The following is a 25,437-nucleotide window of genomic DNA, read 5'->3' on the forward strand; positions in this document are numbered from 1 at the left end:
TGGCTCTGCACAAGTCCCTGACAGGAGGAGGCAGCCGGGGGGGTCGGGCTCTGCTCCCAGGAAACAGGGACAGGAGGAGAGGGAATGGCCTCAGGCTGGGCCAGGGGAGGTTTGGGCTGGATATTGGGAAAATTTCCTCACAGAAAAGGCTGTAAAGCACTGGAAGGGGCTGTCTGGGGCAGTGGCAGAGTCACCACCCCTGGAAGCGTTCAAAGTGTGGATGTGGCACTTGGGGACATGGGACAGCCTTGGCAGTGCTGGCTCATGGGTACACTTAATGATTTTTTAGAGGTCTTTTCCAACCTAAATGCTTCCACAATTCCCACCCCACGCATGCTTTGTTCCCCTTTGGCCAGCAGGGTCACCAGTGCATCAAACCCACAGCCAGCCAGGGATGTGTTCAAACCTCAGAGCTGGAGGCCACAAACACTTCCTGAGCTCCTTCCCTGCAGGATTTAAAACGAGACACAGCCCCAGCTTCACCCAGAGCCCCCCCAGCCCCTGGCTGGGCTGGGCCACAGCCACAGCCTGACCCAGCTCCTCCTCCTACACAGGGTGGGCACCAGAGGCACTGCCCCTGGCTGCAGTGCCAAAACCATGAGTTGGAATTCACCTTTAAAGGTCCTTCTAACCCCAATTATTGTCTGACCGTATGAAAAAGCCTCTCCAAAGCCCCTCAGCCATGCCCAGCTGGCTCCTGAGCAGGAACCACACCTGGTGCCCCTGGGCAGGCCCCTGAGCTGGCTCCAGCCACCCCTCCCAGGACGGTGCTGGTGCTGTAGAATGGCTCTGACCACCACAAAGATTAAAACAAGATTTATTGGGAATGTTCACTGTACAACACAGAAATGGCTTCAGTTGGCTCTCAGGGAGCCTGGACCCAGCTCTCACTGAAACACAACAAGCAAAGTCATCGGAGTGTGAAAAGCGAGCAATTGTCTGTAAATCACCAGCAGTTGATGCAGATTTCAAAGTCTCTATAAAGTACCATCCTCCCTAAATCCCACTGAATCCCACCCCATCTCCCAGCCCTGCCCTACAACAGATCTGAGCCCCTGGGCCTGGCCTGGCCCTGGCAACTCTTCACAGCTTTTGTTGTACATTCAGTTAAGAAATGTCATTGGTGATGAACATCTAAATCCGTGTTGGGCTTTGCTCTTGCTCACCCAACTGTTCCCTGGAACAGCAAATAAAACATCCATTTTCTGCACAGTGACACTGGGGGGTGGCAGCTCCACCTGGGAAAGGTGTGTTCAGCAAGGAGGCCACTGAGTCCTGCAAGGCACAGGTGACACATTTGCTACAGTGGTGGCAGGCCCAGCTGAGAACGCAGCTCTGGGTGGTAAAAGTGCAGGCTGGGCAGGATTAAAATGCACTTTGGAGTCATCCAAGGACACTGATTCCCTAAAGCACAGCTCTCGTGTGTTCCTGCCTTTAATCCCTCGCTGCTGCTGCCCCTGGAGCTGCCATCTGTCTGCAACCCCCCCGGGCTCTGCTCCCTCCCTGCTGCCCTCGGCTGATTTTGGTAATTTCTGGAGCAAGCACCTGGAATGATTCAAGGGACAGGGAGTATCTGAGGAGTGAAAAGGGAAAAAACTCAGCTTTGAGATTGTAACTAAAGCATCAGTGACAGGTGCCACTCTCCTGCTACTCAGCTGCATGAGGTAAGAGGGAACACCAGGATACCAAAAGCTGCAGTGCAGGCTCTGGTTTGGGCATTAATTCCCAGTCAAGGAGGAAAAGACCCAAAAATTCCCTTCAATCCCAGCTCAGAGGCTCCTCCACCCCCATCCCAGGCTGGGCAGCTGGAGGGGAACACCCAGAGCTGCAGCTCCCAAAGCTCAGACCAAGCTCCCGTCCTGCCCCAGCCCCGGTCCTGGTGCCAGCAACCCCTGACAGTGACACCTGAGACCTTCCTCGGGGCCTTTCCTCAGTGTTTTCCTGGGCTGGTTCCAGGGAAGCTGCTCTGGCAGTCAGGATCTGGGTCTGCTGCAGCCCTGGGTGTGGGGAGTGTCCTCCAGCCCTCATTTCTGGGCAGTTTTCCTTGGTGCAGCCAGAGCCAGGGCTGATCCTACAGGGATGTTGTTCCCTAATCCTGATCTCTTCCTTGCAGGAGCTCCAGGGCAGGCAGCCCTGGTTCCCTGGCAGCTCACTGTGACCTTGGCACAGTTTTTTGGTCTGTCCCTTTGGACAAAAGGACTCAGAGAGGAGAGAAAAGCTGCAGCAGTGGCTCAGGGAATGAAGGGTTAATGCCCGGCCGAGCTGGTGCATGTCCTGCAGCTCCAGCCTCCAGCCAAAGGGAGCAGCTCCTGCCTTTGCCAGCCTCTCCATCTGGCTCTCCTCCCTGGGAAGCTGGAGCACTGCAGAGCTCTGCAGGCAGGCAGGATCACACAGGGATCTCTCCCTGCCTTTGTTCCCTTGTGTTCTGCAGCTTTGTTCCTTTGGATGGGCTTATCCAGCTCCAGGAATGACAGAAAAGAAGAGCCCAAAAGGCTGTGGCTGCAGGGGGCTGCTGCCTTGGCACAGGGGAGCAGGTGCCCCTCTCCATCAGCTGGAGCTGTGGCTGAGCTGGAGGAATTCCCACTCCTCCCTGCTCCCCACGAGCAGGAGAGGCAGGATGGGGTTAACCCTGGAGCCCAGAAATGCATCAGTCACAGCATCCTCTTACAGCAGGGATGGGCCCCGTGGCTCCTGGGAGGATCCTGAGCCAGGGAAGCCAAGCAGCCCCCTCGGGACAGGGAGGAGCAGGAGAAGAGCTGGAGCTGGCTCGGGGTGTCCCCAGCAGCTCCTGGAGGGGAGCAGGTGCTGGGAGCTCACCCCAGGGCTGGGGGGCTCTGCTCCCAGTGCAGTATCCACGGAGCAGCTCAGCGTCCCCAGCCGGGGAACTGGGAATGTGCAACGAATTCCCTTAAAAAATAATCATACAAACCGATTTGGGTAATAAATAAAAGAGTCACTTGGTCAGTGTGGGGAGCTGCTGTCCTTCCCAGGCGTTGGAGTGGAGCCAGGAGCCAGTTCCAGCCAGGTGGGAGGGTTACTGCCTGTGTGCTCCCAGCTGGAAACGAGCTTCCTCCGAGATTCCATACTGCTCCAGGGGGTCCTGCAGGGCAGGGAGCACAGGGAGGCACCAGTGAGATGCAGACAAAGCCCAGCAGCCCTTGGGACACACAGGACACAGCAGCGACCCGAGGTCCAGGGGAGCCACAGCCACCCCCCTCCCTGGAGCAGGGATGCTTCCAGCACCTGGCTGGGGATGAGCAGCATCTCCACCCATGGATCTGCCCAGGGCTGGTGGGAACTGTTCCAGAGACCCCCTGGGAGGCCAGGCTAGCCCTGGACCTGTCCAGCTCCAAAACTTGGGCCACTCCAGCACTGGAATGTGCACACCAGCGTGGGGGGGAGCACCCAGGGGAAGGTGCTCAGACCTGGCTGTGGAAACCACGGCTCCCTATGGGATCTGGGATCTCCTTCCCACACACAGCCTGGGCAGGACCCCAAACCCATCAGACACCACCTGAGAAAGGCCCTGCAGGGACTCACTCACCTTCCCTGTCATCTTCTGGATCTCGTTCCGGTAGAAAATGAGGCTCCTCCTCAGGAACTCGTAGCTGCAAGACAGGAACAGAGCATGGAGAGGGCTGAGCAGAGAAGGACGTGGGGAAGTTTCAGATCCTATTTAGAGCTGGAGGGAAGCTGGTCTGGGAGGAGACAAGCGCTGCCTTCCCAGTTGCTGATCCCAGAAAAAAGCCCAGAGCCCCCAGCTCTGCCCTGGCTCTGAGGGCTCATCCCACCTGGCTCTCTTGAGTGCCTCGACCCACTCCTGGCACTGCTCCTCCGTGGCACACTCGAAGCAGTATTTCCTCTCTGGCTCCTCGATGAAACCTGCCAGGGACAAGGAAAAGGCTCCAGACAGGTCCTGGCAGAGCTGTTGGTGCTCCCTTGCCTCCCTCCCCAGACTCTGCCAGGCCACAATTAGCAGCTCTGTTAACTAAGATGAGCTGGGAATGAGTCTGTAACCCCAGCCTCCAGCCCCTCTCCCGTTCCCAGGGTGGCTCTGGGTCCCTGGAGCAGCTGCCCATGGCATTTCCCAGCTTACAGCAGCCAGAGACCTTGGGAAGAGCAACTTCCCAAACTGAGGGTGAACTGAACTGGACCAACACAGCCAGATCCACGACTGACTCCCCAAGGCTCCTTGCAAAGTCATCAGGGATTTAAATCAAAGTGGGAAACAGCCCTGAGGAAGGGATTGGGATATCTGCAGGGAGCAGCCAGGAGGAGTTAAACTGCACTGGGAGCAGGCCCTGAGCTGCCTTTGCTGGAGGCTTTTGGGAATGTGGTACTCACATGGCACTCCCACCATGGAGAGCAGATCCTGGTGCCACTCCAGCTCTTCACCAGGACATGCCACCAATTCCTGTCCCCACAGCTCTGCTCTGTGCAGACCCTCGGGCTGCTGCTGCTGCCAAACACCTGGGTCAGGCTGCACCAACCCCTCGGGGTGTGCTGTGGACACATCCCAGCACCAGGTACTGCTGGGTTTAACCCTGCTCAGGAATCCTCAGCCACAGAGCTCCCAACATCCCTAAAGCCCCGAAATGCAGCGCGTGGCGCTCCGGGCTCGGTGTGTTCAGGCTGTTTGAGGGTCCTCTGGAAGCGCAGAGCAGAGCCACAGCTGTGCCTGGCAGCCAGGCCAAAAGATACCGGGATGGCCTTGGAGAAACATCCTGTTATTGTGGCCACATACCTCTGGCACGGGGAAGAGCTGCGGGATGAAAGAGCTGCTCCCCGGGGAGCCGGCCCAGCTGGAGCCGCGGTATCGCCACAAGGACAAACACAGGGGAGGACGGGGCTGGAGCAGCTTTATCTGAGCCTCTCCAGGGGATTTTTGGATAAAATGCAGCAGCACAGCAGAGATCTGTCAACAACCACCCTCCCTGAGGGATTCCACAGGCACCCAGCGAGGTCTGGCTGCTGCTGGTGCTGCTCTGCGCGTGCAGCTGTGCAAATCCCACAGGCTGTGCCATGGAATATCCCTGAAATCTCCTTGGGATGGGCCGCAGGCACAGTGAGGGACAGCTGGCAGCTGAGGAGGGGAAAGGCTGAGGAATTGTTAAAGTCTGAAAAGGCCTTTAAGATCATCAAGTCCAACCATCAGCCCAGCACCACCACGGTCACCACTCAGCCCTGTCCCCAAGTGCCACACCCACACATTTTCTGAACACTCCCAGGGATGGTGACCCCACCACTGCCCTGGGCAGCCTGTGCCAGTGCTTCCAAACCTTTTTGGTGAGTAAATTTTCCCCAGTATCCAACCTAAACCTGCCCTGGGCACAACCTGAGGTTATTTCCTCTTATTCTGTCCCTTGTTCCCTGGGAGCAGAGCCCAACCCCCACCTGAGGGGCCCTGACCCCACTGAGGGAGAGGAGAAGGGCTGGGGCCAGCAATCCCACCGAGGAGGGGAAGGGCTGAGCTGACCCCACTGTCACCAGAGAAACAGGGAGAAGCACAAACTGAGCAGTGAAACATTTCCTTTCCCACGTGCCACGAGGGGAAGGCAAAGGGGTGCACAGGCAGCACTCACTGATGGAGAAGACGTTCTCCTCCTCTTTGGTGATCTTGCAGCGCTCCAGCAGCAGAGCTCCAATGGGCTGGAAAACACAGGGAGAGAGGGTTCAGCCCTTGTGGTGTTGGGGGCACCGTGGGTTGAACCCACAGCACTTCCCTGGAGCCTTTTAAGCAAGTTTCACAACCTGGTGCTGTTTTTAAATCATTCAGTCTGACTGCAACCTCCTCGTGCCAGTCTCACCTTGGAGCACTTTGCATTTGTTAATTAGGTGTTAATCAGCTCTGCTGGCTCAGATTCAGCCTGGCCTTCACCACTCTGTGACAGCAGTGAAGAACCTTTACTTTCTAAATCAAAGAAGGATGAAACATTTACTGTGACACACACAGTGACCCACGGTGAGCTGTGTAAGGGCTGTCCTGGAGGCTTGGGAGAGGTTAAACAGTGGGAAGGGAGCTGGAGCAGCTCAGGATGAACAAAAAGCCACCAGGTACTACTCAAGGATGTGGGAACAGTGGGTGACACTGGCCATGAGCAAGAGCAACCACAGGAAACCCTTGTCCAGGTGACACAACATGCCAGAAGCAAATCAGGCAGCAAAAACCTGATTTACCTTGAATTTCATAGAACTCTTTGGGTTGGAAAGGACCTTAAAGATCACCTCGTTCCACCCCTGCCATGGGCAGGGACACCTTCCACTGTCCCAGGCTGCTCCAAGCCCCATCCAGCCTGGCCTTGGGCACTGCCAGGGATCCAGGGGCAGCCCCAGCTGCTCTGGGAAATCCATTCCAGCCCCTCACCACCCTCACAGGGAGGAGTTTCTTCCCAATATCCCATCTAACCCAGCCCTCTGGCAGTGGAAGCCATTCCCTCTTGTCCCATCCCTCTGTCCCTCATCCCAAGCCCCTCTCCAGCTCTCCTGGAGCCCTGCTGAGCAGATGGAAGAGGAAAGGTGGACACTGCTCCAGCTCTGTCCCTGCACTATTTTCCCAGCCCACACAATCCATGCAGAGAAAAAGAAGAAATAAGGAGGGGAACAAGCCCCACCCACAAGGCCCAGTCCCTACCTCGGCCTCATCGGTCCGGAAGTAGAAGAGAAAGTTCACCACGAGCTTCACCAGGCGCTTCTTCAGCACTGCAGGGACAGGAGGGGTCAGGGCAGGGCAGGCACAGGAGCAGAGGGAAACCCCTGCCAGCCCTGCCAGGGCCCAGCACGGCACTGATGCCACCAAAGCACCCCCTGCACCCACCCCAAACTGCTCCCCCAAACAGCTGCCTCGGGGTGACAAAGTGTCTGAGTGGCCTCGGGGTGACAAAGCCTCTGAGCAACCTCAGGGTGACAAAGCCCCTGAGCTTCTCCAGCAGCTCCTGGGCAGTCAGAGCCCACAGCAGCAGCACTGGCAGGGCCTCAGGCACTCCAGGAAAAGCTCCAGATCCCAGGAGCCCTGCCTGGAGCTGTCAGCACAGATGTCACCTCCCAGGAACAAAGTCCACCAGGCCATCAGAGAAGGAAAGGCCCAGGACAAGGGAATGAGTGCAGCACTCCAACACTGGTTTGCAACAGAATTTGCTGGAGGTTTCAGGGAAGAGCTTCTGCCCCAGATCCCCTGGTCTCTCATGAGCTCTCCCCAGCTCCAGCCCAGCCCCAGAACCTCCCTCCACGCCCAGACTGGATCCCACCACTTGTGCTCCCCATTCCCACACTCCAGCCCTCCCAATCTGCCTATCCCCAGTCCTCTCAGCACTCCCAGTCCTTCCCACGCAGTACAGCCAGTCCTACCCACCCTCTCTGCCCAGTGCTCCCAGTCCTGTACTGGTCCTACACCCAGTTTCCCAGTCGTGATTCTCCAGCATCACCAGTCCTGCCTGCCCAACACAGCCAGTCCTAACCTCTCTCCCCACCCAGTGCTCCCCAGTCCTATAGACCAGCCCTCCCAGTCTGTTCCTAGTTGTGTCTCCCAGTATTCCCAGTCCCGACCTCCAGAGCATCCCATGTTCCCAGTCCCTCCCCACCCAGTGCTCCCAGTCCTTCCCTCAGTTTCCAACTCATAATTCTCCAGTTCTCCCAGTGTCTCTTCCCAGTCCCTCTCCAGTAACTCCAGGCCTGATTCTCCACTCAGGACCGCCCCAGGTACCCTCGATCCCACTCCCCCTCCATCTGCCCCTCACGATCCTCCCAGTCCTGCCCTGGTCCTACCTCCAGTTTCCCAGCCCAGATTCCTCAGTACCCTCAATCCTCCCACCCAAGCTGCCCACTTCCCCCAGTGTCTCTCCTCCAGTCCCTCTCCAGCCTTGTCCCCCAATAATTCCAGTCCTGATTCTCCAGTTGGGGCCCTCCCAGGTGCCCCTGGTCCTGCCCCCCCGACCCTTCCAGTTCTCCCAGTCCTGCCCTGCTCCGCAGTTTCCCACTTGTGCTTCTCCAGTCTCCTCAGTCAGCTCCAAGTCACCCACTTCTCCCAGTCCCTGCTCACCCAGTACCCCCCGTCCTTCCCGGTTTCCCAGCTGTGATTCTCCAGTTCCCCCAGCCCCACCTCGCCAGGCTGCCCAGTACCCGCAGTCCCAGCTCACCCAGTGCTCCCAGTCCTGTCCTGATCCTACCCCCAGCTTCCCAGCCCGGACTCTCCAGTACCCCCAGCTCTCCCAGTCCCTCCCCACTAACCCCAGCCCTGATTCCCCACTCGGGGCCCCTCACATACCCCAGCTCTTACCCCCCTCCGACCCTCCCAGCACCCCCAGTCCTGCCCTGCTCCTAGCCCAACAACCCCAGCCCTCATTGTCCACTCGGCGCCCCTCAGGCGCGGGCGCTCCCGCCCCTCCCCGGACTCCCCCCTCACCGCTGCCCTTCTTGGGGACCCTCATGCGGATCTCGGCCGCTTTCTCGGCGGGCTGGCGGGCCAGGGACAGCAGCTCCCGCTCGTTGTAGCGCATGGCGGGCCCGCCCCGGCCCATGGCCCCGCCCGGCCCCGCCGCCGCCGCCGCCCGGAAGCGCCCGCGCGGCCCCGGATGCGCTCGCGGGGGGCGGCGGGAGCGCGCATGCGCCGGGGCGGGAGCGGGGCCGCGCGCAGGTACGGAGCGGGGGGAGCGGGGCTCGGAGGGGCTGAGGGGGCTCGGAGGGGGGGCTGAGGGGGCTCGGAGGGGGCTCGGAGGGGCTGAGGGGGCTCTGAGGGGGGGCTGTGAGGGGCTGAGGGGGCTGTGAGGGGCTGAGGGGGCTCGGAGTGGGCTCTGAGGGGCTGAGGGGGCTGTGAGGGGCTGAGGGGGCTGTGAGGGGCTGAGGGGGCTCGGAGGGGGCTCTGAGGGGCTGAGGGGGCTTGGAGGGGGCTCTGAGGGGCTGAGGGGGCTCGGAGGGGGCTCTGAGGGGGCTCTGAGGGAGCTCTGAGGGGGCTCTGAGGGGGCTGAGGGGGCTCGGAGGGGGCTGAGGGGGCTCTGAGGGGGCTCTGAGGGGCTGAGGGGGCTCGGAGGGGGCTCTGAGGGGAAACGGGGAACAGGGCAGGGCTGGGGGAACCGAGGCAGGAGGCCCTGGGACACCTGGGGTGGTGCAGCTGGAGAATCCGAGCTGGAAAACTGGGAGTAGTGCGTAAGGAGGGACTGGGAGTGCTGGGTAAAAAGGGACTGGGGCAACTGGGCCGCCTGGGTGGTGGGGCTGGGGGAAGTGGAGAATCAAACTGGGAGTGCTGGGTAAAAAGGGACTGGGGCAACTGGGCCGCCTGGGTGGTGGGGCTGGGGGAAGTGGAGAATCAAACTGGGAGTACTGGGTAAAGGGGGACCGGGAAAGCTGGGCCAGCTGGGGTGGTGGGGCTGGGGGAAGTGGAGAATCCAGGCTGGAAAACGGGGAGTACTGGGTAAGGAGGGACTGGGAGTACTGGGTAAAGTCGGACTGGGAGTACTGGGCGTCCTGGGGTGGTGGGTCTGAGGGAACTGGAGAATCACAAGTGAGAAACTGGGAGTAGGCCCATGGCAGGACTGGGAAGGTCAGGAGGGACAGGAGGGGGAACAGGATCGAGGGTACCTGGGGTGGTCCCGAGTGGAGAATCAGGTCTGGAGTTACTGGAGAGGAACCGGGAGAGACTCTGGGAGAACTGGGCACTCTGGGGGAGAATCCGGGCTGGGAAACTGGGGGTAGGACCAGGGCAGGACTGGGGGTACTGGGAGGATTGGGAGGGAAGGGCCGGGGTACCTGGGGCCTCCTGACTGCAGAATCAGGACTGGGGTTGCTGGAGGGGGACTGGGAGAACTGCATGACCTGGGTGGGGGGACTGGGGGTACTGGAGAATCAGGACAGGGAAATGGGGGTAGGACTGGGAGAACTGGGAGGATCAGGAGAAGCAGGACTGGGGTTATCTGGGGGGCCCTGACAGGAGAATCAGGACTGGAGTTAGAGGAGAGGGACTGGGCAAGAGGCACTGGGAGCTCTGGGGGTACTGGAGAATCTGGGCTGGAAAACTGGGGGTAGGATCAGGACAGGACTGGGGGTACTGGGTGAGGAAGGACTGTGAGAACTGGGCAGCTTGGGGTGGTGGGGCTGGGGGAACTGGAGAATTGCAACTGGGGGTAGGGCCAGGTCAGGACTGGGAGTACTGGGAGGATCGGGGAGGAGCCCTGGAGGGGGAGCACCCAGTGGGCCTTGACTGGAGAATTGGAACTGGAGTTACTGGGGAATGTGGCTGGAGGGGGTCTGGGGGAGAGGCTCTGGGAGAACTGGGCGCTCTGTGGGGAAGGACTCAGGGCTCCTCAAAGGTCTTTCCAGTGTTGGGGCTTCGTGTGGGGAGGTCTGGGGGGGGCTCTGACCTTGCCGAGGGCAGGGGGGACTCCGGGACCTCACCTGGGGCTTGGGGACACTGCTTAGAACCCCTGACCTTGCTGGGGGGCTTGGGGGGGCTCTGATCCTCCCAGGGATTTGGGGCTGGCGGGGGGTGGTCCTGGGGCTTTGGGGAGTGTTGGGGGAGCACCAGACCTGGGTGGTGGAGAGGGGGGAGCTCCTGGGGCTGTTGGTGCCTCAGGTGAGGGGGAAGGGCTGCTTTTGGGAGTGGGGCTGCTCTGGTGGGGCTGCTTGGCCTTGCTAGGACCCAGCTGGGCTTGGGAGTGACTGAGGAGAAGGGGAGGTTCCAGGGGGATTTTCTGGATCCTTTTACTCCGATTTCCCAAATTGGTGGTACCATGTGGGATTGCATCCCGTGGCATGTGCCCAGGGCATGGCTGGGCCGTCTGACGGGGCTGAACAGTCCTCTGCTTCAGTTACCGCTCACACTTCTTTTCCTCCTTTTCCCAGACTCTCCCTTTCTCCAGGAGGAGCTGAAGCCCAGAAGTCCCCACCATGGATTTCCAGCACCGCCCGGGGGGTAAAACGGGCAGCGGGGGCGTCGCCTCGGCCTCCGAGAGCAACCGGGACCGGCGGGAGCGGCTGCGGCAGCTGGCCCTGGAGACCATCGACATCAACAAGGTGGGCACAGGCACGGGGGCCTCCCACAGCCCAGGGGGAAGGAGTGGAGAGGCAAATTCATGGCATCGTGGAATGGTTTGGGTTGAAAAGAGTATTAAAGCTTATCCAGGGACACCTTCTGCTATCCCAGGGTGCTCCAAGCCCCAGTGTCCAGCCTGGCCTTGGGCACTGCCAGGGATCCAGGGGCAGCCCCAGCTGCTCTGGGAAGTCCATGCCAGGGCCTGCCCACCCCCACAGGGAACAATTCCTTCCCAAAATCCCGTGTAAACCTACTCTTGGTCTATTTGAAGCCATTCCCTGTGTCCTGTCCCTCCATCCCTTGTCCCAAGTCCCTCTCCAGCTGCCTTGGAGCCCCTTTAGGCTCTGGGGTCACGCCAGAGCCCTCTCATCTCCAGGCTGAGGTGTGGATTGGGTTTGAATACTTTTGTTTCTGGGCACGTGGGGGTTGAATAAGGGATATTTGGGACACAGTGACAGGGAGGTGCCAGCTCTTGTGTATCCATCTATTTCCAGTCTGCTCAGAGCTGGTTTGTGTTGTGCTGTTTCCTGCTGCAGTCGGGAGTTCTGCCACTAATGCACACAGCTGCTCTTGGTTCTGTCTGTTTCCTCCTCCTAAAGCTCTCTTGTGCTGTTAATTTAAATTCTGAACTCAGCTACAGGATCCAAGGATATCCTGAGCTGGAAGGGACCCTCAGGGATCACCAGTGCAGCCCCTGGCCCTGCACAGACACCCCAACAAGCCCACCCTGGGCATCCCTGAGAGCGCTGTCCAAACGCTCCTGCAGCTCTGGCAGCCTCGGGGCCGGGACCATTCCCTGGGGAGCCTGGGCAGTGCCCAGCAGCCTCGGGGGGAAGAACCTTCCTCCAGTGCAGGAGAACTCCCCAGTATTTGCTTTGCTGATGGATTTTGCTCATAACTTGTCAATCCTTCTTTCCCCAGGACCCCTATTTTATGAAAAATCATCTGGGCTCCTACGAGTGCAAGCTTTGCCTGACGCTCCACAACAATGAGGTGAGAGGAACGCCTGCCTGTCCTGATCCCAGCAGCAGGAATTTGGGAATAACAGTAGCTTCAGAACCTGAGCAGTGACTGCTGGGACATGAGGGGTGGTTAAACCCAATAGTGTGTGACAGCTCAGCAGCTGAGAGCAATCTGCACTTTTGGAGTGAGATTCCTCTGTGCTGAGGATTAAAACACCCTTGTCAGGGTGTGATACAATCTCCCTGTGACAGGAATCTTTCAGTCCTGGCTTCACTTAACTTTCTTCTACTTTGGTTTTTATTTCAGGGGAGTTACTTAGCACATACCCAGGGGAAGAAGCATCAGACCAATTTGTAAGCCATCCTCTATCCTAACTATTCTCCATTACTGAAGCACTTTAATATGATGGTGGTGGGAATCTGTAACCCTTTAACTCCATTGCACTGTGCTCGAGTGTTCTTTTACTGTGGTTCCTCGTGAGCAGCCTCAGGAGGCACAGCCTGGATCTGCTCCAAAAATGGTGCTGAAAATCTCCATTTTAAGCTAAAGTTCAAATCCAGCTGTGGAATTTCTGAAGGACAAGGGAGAAAGAATTTTAAAAGCAAATTATCTGAATCTAGTTAGAAGGAACTCTGCCTGCCAGAGCTCCAGGAGTGTTTGGGCTCTCAGTGATGCACAGGGTGGGATTGTTGGGCTGTCAGGGCCAGGAGTTGGATGGAGTTGGATTTGATGATCCCCGTGGGTCCTTCTAACTCAGGATATTCCAGGATTCTGTGATCTGGATTTGTCAATACAGGTTGGGAGAAGTTTGTAAGTTTTATTTTGAGGAATCCAGTTTGCTTTGCTTTATCTGTGGGTTTGGGATTGTTTGGTTTTTTTTTAATTTTCATTTTGATTTCAAGAATTAAACTCTTCACAAATCCATTTGTGGAGTCTGGCCTCTAGGTCATGGTGGGGGTGGATCAGATGATTGAGTGACAGCCTTTAGCCAGGGGGAGGATGGATACAACTGGGGAAGGGAAATGGGATTTCCTGGCATGATTTCTGTGAAACTCTGTGCTGAGGGATTCAAACTGCTCCTGGGTATCCTTCAGAAACAAGGGCAGGTAACCCTTCAATTCTGAAATGAATCCCCAGGGCCCGACGAGCTGCCAAGGAAGCCAAGGAGGCCCCTGCCCAGCCTGCCCCAGAGAAGGTCAAAGTGGAAGTGAAGAAATTTGTGAAAATTGGGCGCCCAGGCTACAAAGGTGAGTCAGGAGTGGCCAGCCCCTGGCCACTGATGGGCAGTGCCCAGCTGGGATGTGAATTATTCATTAGTCTCTTTAGCAGCTCTGCCCATGAATAAGATATGGGCTCTCTCCTGGAGTCCTTTTATTGTTTGAATTGCTCATGGAACATCTCTTTACTGCTGACAGTCGAGAACCACTTTAATAATAGATGGGTGTGTCTCAGGCTGCCAGGAAGATGATGGCAGATTTCATCTCTCCTCCTTCTCTTGTGCTGCAGCACCTTTCATTAATGCTGTAAACCACTCACTCCCTGCAGAACTCATGCTTTTTTTTCTGAAATCCCATCATTTTGGCCTTCAGGACAAAATTTGGCTTTTTAATCTCGCCAGTGCTTTTCCCCACAGCAGCTAAACTTCAGTAGAGGAGAATCATGGAATAATTTAGGTTGGAAAATACCTTTCAAATGATCGAGTCCAACAGTAAACTTAGCACTGCCAAGGCCACCACTAAACCGTGTCCCCAGTTGCCACATCCACGTGTGTTTTGAACACTTCCAGGGATGGTGATTCCTGGACAGCCCCTTCCAATGCTTTACAACCCTTTCAGTGAAGGAATTTTCCCAATATCCAACCTGAGCCTCCCCTGGCCCAGCCTGAGGCCGTTCCCTCTCCTCCTGTCCCTGTTCCCTGGGAGCAGAGCCCGACCCCCCCAGCTGCCCCCTCCTGTCAGGGACTTGTGCAGAGCCACAAGGTCCCCCCTGAGCCTCCTTTGCTCCAGGCTGAGCCCCTTTCCCAGCTCCCTCAGCCTCTCCTGGGGCTCCAGCCCCTTCCCAGCTCTGTTCCCATCCCTGGGCATGCTCCAGCCCCTCGATTTTCTTTCTTGGTGTGAGGGGCCCAAAAGTGCCCACAGCAGTGACACAATCCCAACGTGGTTTGGGTTGGAAGGGACCTTAAATCCCATCCCATTCCACCCCTGCCATGGGCAGGGACACCTCCCACTGTCCCAGGCTGCTCCAAGCCCCAATGTCCAGCCTGGCCTTGGACACTGCCAGGGATCCAGGGGCAGCCCCAGCTGCTCTGGGCACCCTGTGCCAGGGCCTGCTCACCCTCACGAAAGTAGCTTTGGTTAAAGACAGTGTGACATTTTGTTTGCTAAATGGGAGAAAAATCTTGTAATATTTAATTGTTGGAAACTTGCTGTGTTTCCCAGGGCAGATTAATGCTGCTCTCACCCTTCTGGTGGATGTTCTCAACTTTCTTTTTTTTTTTTTATTACAGTGACCAAACAGAGAGACCCAGAAACAGGCCAGCAGAGCCTTCTCTTCCAGGTGAGGGCAGGGTTAAAACTCTGCTTGTGGGGGTTATCCAGGTAAAACTGCTGCTAAATGAGCAGTTCTTTGCAGGATCCATGAAATCAACACTAATACAGAGGCCATACCTTCCTAGTTTTTTCAGCTGATGGTGTTTAGCAAATCCCTGAGCTCGGTTGTCAGGCTGTGTAGTGGGAGAGGATGTAGTGTGAGGTGGAATGAGATGATCCCAGAATCATAGGATAGTTTGGGCTGGAAGGGACCTTAGAAATTATCTATTTCCAACCCCCTTTGATGGGTAGGGACACCTTTCCTGAGACCAGGTTGCTCTAACCTGACCTTGGACACTTCCAGGGATGGAGCAGCCAACAGCTGCTCTGGGCACCCTGTGGAACCTGCAGGGAGCAATTCCTTCCCAATATCTCCCCTGAACTTCACCTCTTCCAGTTTGGGATCTTTAAGGTTCCTCCCAACCCAAACCATTGTGGGATTCTCAGCCCTTTCCTCCAGTGTTTGTTTCCTTTGTGCTGGGAACTGCTCTGGGTATGCTCCACACAGGGGAATGTGTTTGGAGCAGAGGTGGGAGTGCAGAGGGGGGGTTGTTAATGCTGCCCTGTCCCCCCCAGATCGATTACCCCGAGATAGCTGAGAGCATCATGCCCCGGCACCGCTTCATGTCGGCCTACGAGCAGCGCATCGAGCCCCCGGACCGGCGCTGGCAGTACCTGCTGATGGCAGCAGAGCCCTACGAGACCATCGCCTTCAAGGTGAGACCTGGGGAGCACCTGGGAGGGCAAACCTGGGAGAGGAAACCTGGGAGAGTTCCCTTCCTGCCTTTTCCAGGTCAAGGGAAGGGATTGTCCTGCTCTGCTCCGCACTGGGGCAGCCTCACCATCAATGCTGTGTGCGGTCCCTGCGATGTAAGAACGATCCTGAGCCATTAGTGAGTGTCCGAAGGAGGGCAAGGAAGGTGGGGAAGGGCCTCGAGGGGAAGGGTCTGAGGAGCGGCTGAGGGCACTTGGCTCGTTCAGCTGGAGCAGAGGAGACTGAGGGGAGGCTCCTGGGGGCTGCAGCTCCTCCCGAGGGGAGGCGGAGGGGCAGGGGCTGAGCTCTGCTCTGGGACAGGGACAGGAGCCCAGGGAACGGCTGGAGCTGGGTCAGGGCTGGGCATGGAGCTCAGGGCAAGGTTCTTCCCCCCGAGGCTGCTGGGCACTGCCCAGGCTCCCCAGGGAATGGTCCCGGCCCCGAGGCTGCCAGAGCTGCAGGAGCGTTTGGACAGCGCTCTCAGGGATGCCCAGGGTGGGGTTGTTGGGGTGTCTGTGCAGGGCCAGGGGCTGCACAGATGATCCCTGAGGGTCTCTTCCAGCTCAGGATATTGTGAGATTAATTCCCAGTGAACCTTCTGATGTCTGTTCTAACCCTCAGGGGTTAATGGAGTGGGAAGGGGGGGGTCAGGAAGACATGGCTGGAAGTCATTAAACCCCACTGAGGTTTGGTGGAGTTTTCTGGCATGAAAACCAGACTGTGCTGAGCTCTGGGGAGCTGTGAATTCCCAGTGTCTGGCATAGACAGGAGCCTCCTGGGCTTCGCTCCTCAGCCTCTGTGCAGATGTTCAGGGAGGGATTTTTGCTGCTTGTCCTTGACCGATAGGGAAGTAACTTAATTCTTTCCTGCCCCCACCTCTGTCTAATAACAGCGCTGCAAGGCCTGGAATAACTGTGCTTATCTCACAGGCTCTGGGGCTAAAAAGGGCCTTTGAGCTAATCTGATCCTCTAAGAATAGCTCTGTGTTCTCTTTTGGTGCAGGTGCCAAGCAGAGAAATTGATAAGGCAGAGGGAAAGTTTTGGACTCACTGGAACAGAGAAACCAAACAGGTAACTGAGGTTTTGTAATGTCTGTCCTTAAGGCTTAAGGAGAGCAGAGTGACTTGAGACAGTGACATCTGTTCTGTCCTGCTGCCTCTAATGTTCAAATCTCCGTTCCCTCAATGCACCTGTGCAGTGAGAGCTCCTGACAGCCTCCTGTGTGGGATCTTTGAGAGGATTAAATTTCTGGCAGCAGCAGCAGGATGGGGCATAAATATCCAGTGAGAAGGAGGCTCAGAGGGGACCTTCTTGCTCTTACAACTCCCTGACAGGAGGGTGCAGCCAGGTGGAGGTCAAGCTCTGCTCCCGGATAAAAGGACAAAGGACCAGAGGAAATGGCCTCAAGGTGTGCCAGGGGAGGTTTAGATTGGATATTGGGAAAATTCCTTCGCTGAAAGCGTTGTCAGGCGTTGGAGGGGGCTGCCCAGGGCAGTGGTGGAGTCCCCATCCCTGGAAGTGTTCAAAAACAAGTGGATGTGGCACTTGGGGACACAGTTTAGTGGTGAACATGGTGATGTTGCTGGGCTGGTGGTCAAACTTGATGATCTTAGGGTTAGGGCTAGGTTTGGCTTTTCCCACCCTAATGATTCCATGATAAATGTGCAGCACCACGTCCTCCCCATGGCTCCATGTTCCCTGCACACACACGGCCTGGAGCTGGGGGTGCTCCCCTGTGCCCTGTGAGAGCAGGGGACAGTGCCTGGGGGGGTTCCCACCCCCTGACAGGAACCTCAGAGCCCAGAGGAGTTAAAATCTGGGCAAGACTGGTACCAGTCATGGATGCTGCCAGGGCAGGGACATCTGAGGGGAACAGGAGGGGCCTGAGCTGTGCCCTGAGACAGAGAGCAGCTCCTGTGTGCTGGCAGAGCTGTCACCAGGCTGCTGGGCACTGCCCAGGCTCCCCAGGGAATGGTCCCGGCCCCGAGGCTGCCAGAGCTGCAGGAGCGTTTGGACAGCGCTCTCAGGGATGCCCAGGGTGGGGTTGTTGGGGTGTCTGTGCAGGGCCAGGGGCTGCACTGATGATCCCTGAGGGTTCATTCCAGCTCAGGATACTCCAGGAGTCTGTGAATCTCTGATTAATTGTTCCCTTTTCTCTGCTTTCCTCCCATTCCCAGTTCTTCCTTCAATTCCACTTCAAGATGGAGAAGCCCCCGGCCCCCCCAAACCTCCCCCCGGGGCCCCCGACCGTCAAGCGGCCGCCGCCCCCTCCCCTGATGAACGGGCTGCCCCCGCGGCCCCCCCTGCCCGACTCCATGCCCCCCCCTCCCCCTGGGGGCATGGCCCTGCCCCCCATGCCCCCCTCCGGGCCAGTGCCACCCCCACCAGTGCCCCCCCAGCTGCCCCCAGCGCCAGGGGTGCCCCCCCCTGCTCCCCTGCCCCCCATGATGCGGCCGCCGCTCCCCACAGAGGGGCCGGGCACCATCCCCCCTCCCCCTCCCTCCAACTGAAGCCCCTCCTGGGCTCCATCCCATGGGATTTGTGTCTTTTTAACTGCAGCTCCCCCCCCCCCACCCCGATTCAGGGAACAGTTCCTTTTTGTATGTCTGGAAATGGGACTGAATTCTGTAGGTTCATTAAAAGGTTTTCGATTTTCGTTTCCCTCTGGTTTCCTGTGCTGCCGTGGGTTCTCTTTCCTTACCCCTTAGAAACAGGAGACATTCCCAGGCTGGTTATGTTTTGGAAATTCTCCAAAGAGAAGGATTGGGAATCTCAAGGCACCCCCCATCCTGACTGGATATCTCCCATCAGCTGTCTTGGCCTGCGGTATCCCCCTCAGGCTGCCTGAGGAGTGTCCCGTTAATTACCCCCCATTAATTACCCCCCAGTAATCACTTTTGATTCAACCAAACCCCTTCATCTCTGTTCATTCACTGAGCAGGGACATGGAAAGGCTCCTGTTAGTGATACTAAATCTTAGTTTATTATTGTAATTCATTAAGTGTCTGTACCATGGTGTAGCACCTGCTGTCACGTGATTTTATTGCGTGTCCTCCTCCCACTGCCAGCTCTGTTTGGGCAAGTTTTTAGTTCTCTGTGGGTTTATTTATCCTGAATATTTCCTTCCAACCATCACTTGGTTCCCATAAAAGAAAGCAGCAGCAGTTCTGCCATTTCTCTGGTCTTTCCCAGCTTCCTGTCCCTGAACTGGGGGGTCAGTGGGGGATCCTGGGGGGCTCAGTGCGTGAGGGCATGGCCAGGCCTGGGGTTCCTGACCAGTCCTGGTTGGTTGAGGGGCCACAGGAACCCTGCAGCTGCACCCCCTTGATGGGGGAATCAAAGCCTTCATCTCTGCTGCTGGGCTGAGAGGGTCCCAGTCAGTCACAGAATCCCAGAATCCCAGACTGGTATGGTTGGGACAGACTTTACAGAATATCAGTGCCACCCCTGCCATGGGCGGGGACACCTCCCACTGTCCCAGGCTGCTCCAAGCCCCAATGTCCAGCCTGGCCTTGGGCACTGCCAGGGATCCAGGGGCAGCCCCAGCTGCTCTGGGCACCCTGTGCCAGGGCCTGCCCACCCTGCCAGGGAACAATTCCTTCCCGATCTCCCATCCAGCCCTGCCCTCTGGCACTGGGAAGCCATTCCCTGGGTCCTGTCCCTCCATGCCTTGTCCCCAGTCCCTCTGCAGCTCTCCTGGAGCCCCTTTAGGCCCTGCAAGGGGCTCGGAGCTCTCCCTGGAGCCTTCTCCTCTCCAGGTGAGCACCCCCAGCTCTCCCAGCCTGGCTCCAGAGCAGAGGGGCTCCAGCCCTGCAGCAGCTCCGTGACCTTTGTCAGCTCCTGTAGAAGTGACCTCGGACCATCCAGCCCTCGCTCTGTGTCCATGTCCTGCTCCAGTTTGGGTGCTCCGTCTGTTCCTGGCAATCCTGAGCTCCGGACTGCAAAGACTTGGGAAGAGAAGGATCTTCCCTTCCAGAGAAGGGTCTGGAACTTTTTTGTTGGGACATCTCCCCATGCCAAAAAAAAGTGATCCCTTGGGGGTGGGGGAGGCAGGTTTCCAGGATGGAAAGGTGGCACTGGCAATTCCAGCTGTTCCAGTGAGTCCTGGCACCTCATGGAGGGAAAAGTCCTTAGAACAGGTGTGTGTGACACTTTCTAAGGGAGGTCCTGGGTGTTCAAAGTCCTCAGGCTGCTGCTGCCCCCCCCATGATTCTCATTCCCAGGATGAAGCCCTTTTCCAGGGCAGCCTGTCTGAGCTGCAGGGTGTGAGGGGAAGGTTTTCCAGCCAGGACAGGGAATGCTTTCCATACATTCACTTATTTCAGCCCAATATCTGCCCCTGTCCCCCTCCTCCTGCTCTGGCTCGCTCTCCCCTCCCGGTGTTTCAGTGCTGGTGGGGTTGTACGTGCCAGTCCCCATGAAGATCCCATTCCAGACACTCATCCTCCTTTAGAAAACATCCAGAGTCAAGGCCGTGCATCCCTACGAGCGAGCTCAACAGCTTCGATTTTTGCACGTTTCCAAAATGAGCTGCAGACCCAAAAATAGAACAAAAAAAGTTTCTTTGCCACCTCCCTCGCGCCTCTGCAGCGCGACAGCCCCGGGGCTGCTCAGGGGCGGTTGTTGTGCCTCGGCCACTCAAGGCCAGCCGCGGTTAAAAGGGAGACGCCGTCCTCCCTCTTCCTGCCGAGGGCTTGGGATGCGGGAGCTGCTCCAGGGAAGAGCTGAGGTGTGACCATGAGCGCTCTCAGGGGGCTCCTGCTGTGCGTGGTGCTGCTGCTCCCCTCTGCAGCTCTGCCCAGGAAAGGGGAACGGGATTCCCCGACGGAGCTGAGCCTGCTGGAAGAGCCGGGGCTGGAAGCAGAGGGGAGAAAGGTGGGAAATGGAAGTTTACAGGAGACACCCAGGTCCAGGAGGGCTGCTGCCACTCGCCTCTTCTCTAAGCCCGAGCCGGGAGCCAAATGCCTGCAGGGAATGGCTGAGGAGGGCGGCCCGGGCTGGTCCCGCTCCAACCCGCAGCCCTGGCCCATCGGGGGGCTGGAAGGGCCCGTGTGCAGGGTGAGGATGGAGCAGGACGGGGCCACCCCGAGGCACCTGGAGGTGGTGGGTGTGCTCAGCCACTACGAGAGCGGCTTCATCAAACTGCTGAGGCGCCGCCGGAGCTGGGACGGGAACTTCCCGGGGACCTTTGGGCTGTGCCGGGCCGGGGAGGCGGGGGCTGCTCCCCATCCCCTGCAGAGGATCCACGAGCACGTGCTGGAGCCGGGGCTGGAGAGATTCCTCGTCCTGCACCTGGAGGAAGGTTGGTGGGAGAGCCCTGCAGGCTCCGAGGTGGAGCAGGGAGGGGAGGATGCAGAGCTCGGGGTGGGGGTTGCTGTTTGCTGGTCCTGAGTCAGGGATTTAAACACAGACTTAAATGTGGGGGGCTGGGTTCCCTCTAAAATCAGCGAATGATGGAGTGAAATGTTTCTGGGCACGTTTTTAAGGAGGTTTAGCGGTGAGGATGGCAGTGTGCCTCTGCCATCTGTCCCCGCCTCGGACCAGCTCCCAGGTGCCACATTCCAGCAGGGAATGCAGAGGGTGGGATTGTTGGGGTGTCAGTGCAGGGCCAGGGGTGGGACTGGTGATTCCTGAGGGTCCCTTCCAGCTCGGGATATTCCATGGTTCTTGGTGGCTTCTGCTCCGCTCTCATGAGCGTTTCTCACTTTCTGCCTGAACACCGAGGGTTTGGATCCCATCCCAGCTCTGGGAAGAGAGGGGAAGGTCAGACCCAGCTGCTCCCACTGTGCCCTGAGCCCGGCACCTGCTGGTCTCCCACTCTGGGGGCTGTGGGGCAGCCCGGGGTCCTGGGCTGCTCCTGTAGCTTCAGCCTTATGGGAAAACCTCAACACACACTCCCCTGTCCCATCCCGGGGTGAGGGTCATGATTGTTTCTTTCTTCCTGAAATCTTCCTCTTCTCCTGGGATTTGGATTTTCAGCCGAACTCACCAGTGCCGGGCAGGGGGGAAGTGGCTCTTTCCTCGGGCAGTGGCCACAATGTCCCCGAGCCCCCTGGAGAACAGATTTCCATGGGATCTGTCCATGGGAATTTGGCAGCTCTGGGGGCAGGCAGCTCCCTGCTCGCGGGGCGCAGGGTTTGTCCCGCTCTCCATCTCCCTGGAGCCGGGGACGGGATTTGCTGTGTCCCTTCTCCCTGTCGGCTCCTGTCCCGGGTGCTCTGGTCCCTGCATGGGGGCAGTGCTCGCTCTGAAGCCCCTTCCTCACCCCCCCGGGGCCCCGCGGCGCCGGGGGGGATTCACGGCCGTGTCTCCCCCGTTCCAGTGCAGTGGGGAGCGCAGGCGAAGCTGCGGTTCCAGCTGGTTTTCCAGGCGGAGGTGGGCCGGGCGCTGGGGGAGCTGCAGGCGGCCGTGATGCTCTTCTACCTGGGCCGCCGGGAGGGCTCCGGGCACCCGCACGAGCTGCTGGTCACCGGCCCGGGGCTGGCGAGGGACCAGGTGGGTCCGGGGGTCCGGCCCTGGCTGGGAGCAGGGGGGTGGGAGGGGTTTCCCCTGGGCTCTGCTGCCCAGTGCCTTTGTCATCCCCTCCCAGTCCGTTCAACAACCCTTCCCAGTCCCTTTGCTGTCCCCTCCCAGTTCATTCATCGTTCCCCCGGTCCCTTTGCTATCCCCTCCCAGTTCATTCATCGTTCCCCCCGGTCGCTTTGCTATCCCCTCCCAATCCATTCACAGTCCCCTCCCAGTCCCTTTATCACTCCCTCCAGCCCCTTCGCCAACCCCTCCCAGTCCCTTTGCCATCCCCTCCCGGCATCTCCGCCCCGTCTCCCGCTCTCGCCGAGCCTGAAGATGGAGCTCTTACCCTGTCCCCAGCTCCCGCAGGGCCGAAGGGGCTGCCCGGGGTACCCAGCCCAGTCTGGGGGTCCTGATCCCCCCCCTGCGCTCCCGGGGGTTCACTGGGTTCCCTGCACCCCGCGGCCCCCGGAGCAGCTCTGGGGCTGGGGGCGAAGCTCCCAGTGGTCCCCACCCTCCACGTCGCTGCTCCCTGGGCCACCGCGGGCTGGGTGACCCGGAGCCCGCAGGGACCACAGCGGGGGCTCGCGTTAGTGTGTCCCCCGTGATGTGTCACCCACGGCCTCGGGGCTTCTGTGCCTTCTGCCTCGGTGCAGAGGCTCTGTCTCTCCAGGGACACGCAGTACCTGGCCCTGGCAGCCGCCGCAGCCTCGGTCACCCGCAGCGCGGAGCGGCTCCGCTTCTCGGCTTCGCTGGCCATCCACGGCGGCGCGGGAGGTAGGGACGGGGGGCACCCTGGGCACAGCGGCATCTCTGCCCTCGTGTCCTTACTTGGGCATTTGGGGTCCTCTCAGGCCCACGAGGGGCGCTGGGGACGTGCAGGAGACTCCAGACCAACGTCCTCACCTCTCGTCGCCCCAGCAGGTGCCCCCCTGCCCCGCACGGAGGTGCAGCAGCTCCTGTTCGGCTCCGATGACAAATGTTTCACCCGGATGACCCCGGTGCTGCTGCTGCTGGCCAAGTCACGGCGGCAGGAGGAGGAAGAGGAGGAAGAGGAGGCTTTGGCCCCACCCTCCTACCTCTCTGCTGAGGGGGTGCTGGACACGGCTCCGTACCCGCAGCTCAGGTCCGTGGCCGTCGCTGCAGGCACGGGAAAACACAGGGGTGGGAGATGAGGTGGGACAGGGGCAGCCCCAGCTGTGGGACCATGGGTGGCTGTGGGGCACGGCCTGGTGGGACCCCCGGGGCACACGGGGTGACTCTCTGTGCGTTCTCCTTGCAGCCCACTCCAGGCCGGGACCGAGGAGCTGCCGACTCCCACTGTCCCGAGTCAAGCCAACACTTCGTCTCCAGCGCCCGGTGGCAGCGCCCAGTTCCTGGCAATCCTGACCCGGTTCATCCGGCAGCTCCTGAGCTCCTCCAGCGAGCCGCCCCCCCAGCCCAGCGCCCACCACTGGCTGGACTTCCAGGCGATGGAGACCCTCCCTCACCAGCTGCTCAACCTGTCGGAGGAGGCGGCGCTGGAGCGGCTGGTGCAGTCTGAGGAGCCCTCGGTGCTGCTGTTCCCCCAGGATAGCGGGACCGTGCTGGAGCAGCACCTGGGGGACTGGCAGCCGGAGGGCACCGTGCTGCAGCTGCTGATAGGCAAACTGCAGGTGGTCATCCAGGAACTCAGGGACGTCCCGGCTTTCCAAGCCAACGCGGCGCTTTTCCAGCACCTCCTGACCTTCTGCTACTACCCAGCAGAGCCGGGGCAGGCCGAGGCGGCCGAGCGGGGGCCGGGCTCTCGGAAGCTGCGCACGCTGCTGCTGCTGAAGGCGCTGCAGTCGGTGCGGGCGCGCTGGCAGGAGCGCAGGAAGGTGCAGCGGCAGAACCGCAGCGCGCGGCACCAGGCGTACTGCCGGCTGCAGGAGCTCACCATCGACCTGCGCGACCGCCACTTCATCGTCATGCCCACCGTGTACGCGGCCAACAACTGCGAGGGGCCCTGCCGGCTGCCGCTGTCCACGCGCGTCCCCAGCTACTTCTCGCACACGGTGCTGCTGCTGGGCATGCAGGAGCGGGGCTCGCCGCTGCGCAGGGCTCCCTGCTGCGTGCCCGTGCGCTACTCGGACCAGCTCATCATCAGCCTCTCCTCGGACGGGCTGGAGATCCGCAAGTTCCCCAACATGGTGGCAGAGGAGTGCGGCTGCCGGTGAGGCTCCCGCCGGCCTCCCCGCCCGCCCCACCCCGGCCCCTCTCCCGGTTTGCCCTCCCGGCTCGGGATCTGGTGCTTCTGGCCGAGACGGGAGCGTGTCCTTTCCCCACGCTTTGGCTCGTTAGCATCGCTCTGGTTCTGGGTTCATCCCTGCCTGTCCCTGGGGGCTGCTCCGCGTTCCACTGGGGATGTCCCCGCTGCTGAGGGTGCCCGAGGCGGCTGCGGGCTCTGGCTCTGCGGGGCGTTTTGGGCTGGACACGGGCACGGTGGGGCCGTGGGGGGAGGGCAAAGCTTGGCAGATCCAGGCAGGACTGTTCCTATTTATCCCTCCCTCTCTGCTTCTGTAGTGGCTGGGAAGGGCAGGTGCTGCTTCCTCCAAGCCTTGCAGCATCCTCTGGCTGTTTCCCAGCCCACGGCCCGTCACGGGACCCCTCTGGCCACACGGCTCCACCTGTGACAGCAGAGCCAGAGGCCAAATCCTCTCGCCGAGACCAACCTTGCCCTGGGCTCACGTCTCTGTGTGAGCCGGGGCCGTGAGGAGCCGCTGGCCGTGGCCTGGGGCTCCCGGCCAGGTCACATCTGCGTCACCCCGCGCTGACCCCGCTGCCGGGGCGAGGGGAGGGAGGAGGGAGCGATCCCGTTACAGCTCCTGGGCTGCTCGCACCATTAATGGGAGCGGGAGCACACGGCTGCCAGAGCACCTGCTCCGCGTCCCCGCCGGCGTCAGCACGGGCCCGCCTGCCCCGGATCATCTTCCAGCTGAGCCCAGCCCTCAGCCCGGGATCCGAACCCTCGGGAAGCAGCTCCTGGGCTTGTCCTGGCTACATCTCCTTGGGTTTTGCACTGTCCCCACGGGGAGGCACGGCCGGAGGTTGGTACTCACCAGTCTCATCTCACAGCCCTCAGGATTAGCCCTGAGCCCCTTGGGTTCGGGGGACATGGAAAACGCACACATGACACCAGGGACAAAACACATAACCAGGGACAAGGGCTTTTCTCGTTTTTCCTTTTTTCTCCTTTTTTTTTTTTTTTAAACATCCAGTTGAATACCTTATTAAAAACGAAAATAGTTTATTTTAACCACTGTTGATTTAGCAAATACTGAAACCTGCCATGAGTCGGGGCTGTGAACGTCTCTGGCTGTGTGATACTGCTCTTGTGTTTCCTTCCTAAAAGTGACTTGGAGAAGGCGAAGCCCGCAGGGATCCCCGGGTGAAGGGCTCCAGCCCTGCCCTGTCACCAGCACGTTCTGTGCCACCCCACTGGGCTCAGTGAGGTCGGGGGTCTGTCCCTGCTGTCCCTCTGAGGATGGCTGCAGCCTAGTTCCGTAACCCAGAATATTCTTCTCTCTTGATTTGCTTTCAATAAAACCATTAACCCAAGAGCTGCACAGTCTGAACACAACTCT

The 25,437-nt window shown here is 59.3% G+C and overlaps 3 protein-coding genes across 5 annotated transcripts; 2 read left to right on the top strand and 1 right to left on the bottom strand.

Annotated features, from left to right (window-relative positions):
- Positions 1 to 801: 801 nt before the first annotated feature.
- Positions 802 to 8,547, bottom strand: PLEKHJ1 (pleckstrin homology domain containing J1). The gene is made up of 6 exons (XM_068997027.1): positions 8,399 to 8,547; positions 6,632 to 6,699; positions 5,583 to 5,649; positions 3,792 to 3,882; positions 3,545 to 3,608; positions 802 to 3,100 (listed from the first exon to the last, which is right to left on the bottom strand). The coding sequence occupies exons 1-6, from the start codon at positions 8,511 to 8,513 to the stop codon at positions 3,035 to 3,037; spliced, it is 471 nt and encodes a 156-aa protein (XP_068853128.1). The 5' UTR covers positions 8,514 to 8,547; the 3' UTR covers positions 802 to 3,034.
- On the top strand, positions 8,543 to 17,994 carry SF3A2 (splicing factor 3a subunit 2). Of its 2 annotated transcripts, none has more exons than XM_068997025.1 (9): positions 8,543 to 8,629; positions 10,831 to 11,001; positions 11,942 to 12,013; positions 12,290 to 12,336; positions 13,121 to 13,230; positions 14,490 to 14,539; positions 15,148 to 15,288; positions 16,328 to 16,396; positions 17,503 to 17,994. In XM_068997025.1, exons 2-9 carry the CDS (start codon positions 10,876 to 10,878, stop codon positions 17,833 to 17,835), a joined length of 948 nt encoding a protein of 315 aa, XP_068853126.1. In that variant the 5' UTR covers positions 8,543 to 8,629; positions 10,831 to 10,875; the 3' UTR covers positions 17,836 to 17,994. The 2 variants fall into 2 exon arrangements, with proteins under 2 accessions (XP_068853126.1, XP_068853127.1); XM_068997026.1 differs by lacking the exon at positions 8,543 to 8,629 and adding an exon at positions 9,083 to 9,138.
- A 1,954-nt stretch (positions 17,995 to 19,948) lies between these two features.
- On the top strand, positions 19,949 to 25,413 carry AMH (anti-Mullerian hormone). Of its 2 annotated transcripts, none has more exons than XM_068997255.1 (5): positions 19,949 to 20,627; positions 21,648 to 21,820; positions 22,489 to 22,609; positions 22,754 to 22,958; positions 23,115 to 25,413. In XM_068997255.1, exons 1-5 carry the CDS (start codon positions 20,063 to 20,065, stop codon positions 24,028 to 24,030), a joined length of 1,980 nt encoding a protein of 659 aa, XP_068853356.1. In that variant the 5' UTR covers positions 19,949 to 20,062; the 3' UTR covers positions 24,031 to 25,413. The 2 variants fall into 2 exon arrangements, with proteins under 2 accessions (XP_068853356.1, XP_068853357.1); XM_068997256.1 differs by having other exon boundaries at positions 19,950 to 20,627; positions 22,757 to 22,958.
- Positions 25,414 to 25,437: the final 24 nt, after the last annotated feature.

Source organism: Aphelocoma coerulescens, chromosome 28 (genome assembly GCF_041296385.1).
Source record: "Aphelocoma coerulescens isolate FSJ_1873_10779 chromosome 28, UR_Acoe_1.0, whole genome shotgun sequence".
In the NCBI taxonomy this organism is placed as follows: Eukaryota; Metazoa; Chordata; class Aves; order Passeriformes; family Corvidae; genus Aphelocoma; species Aphelocoma coerulescens.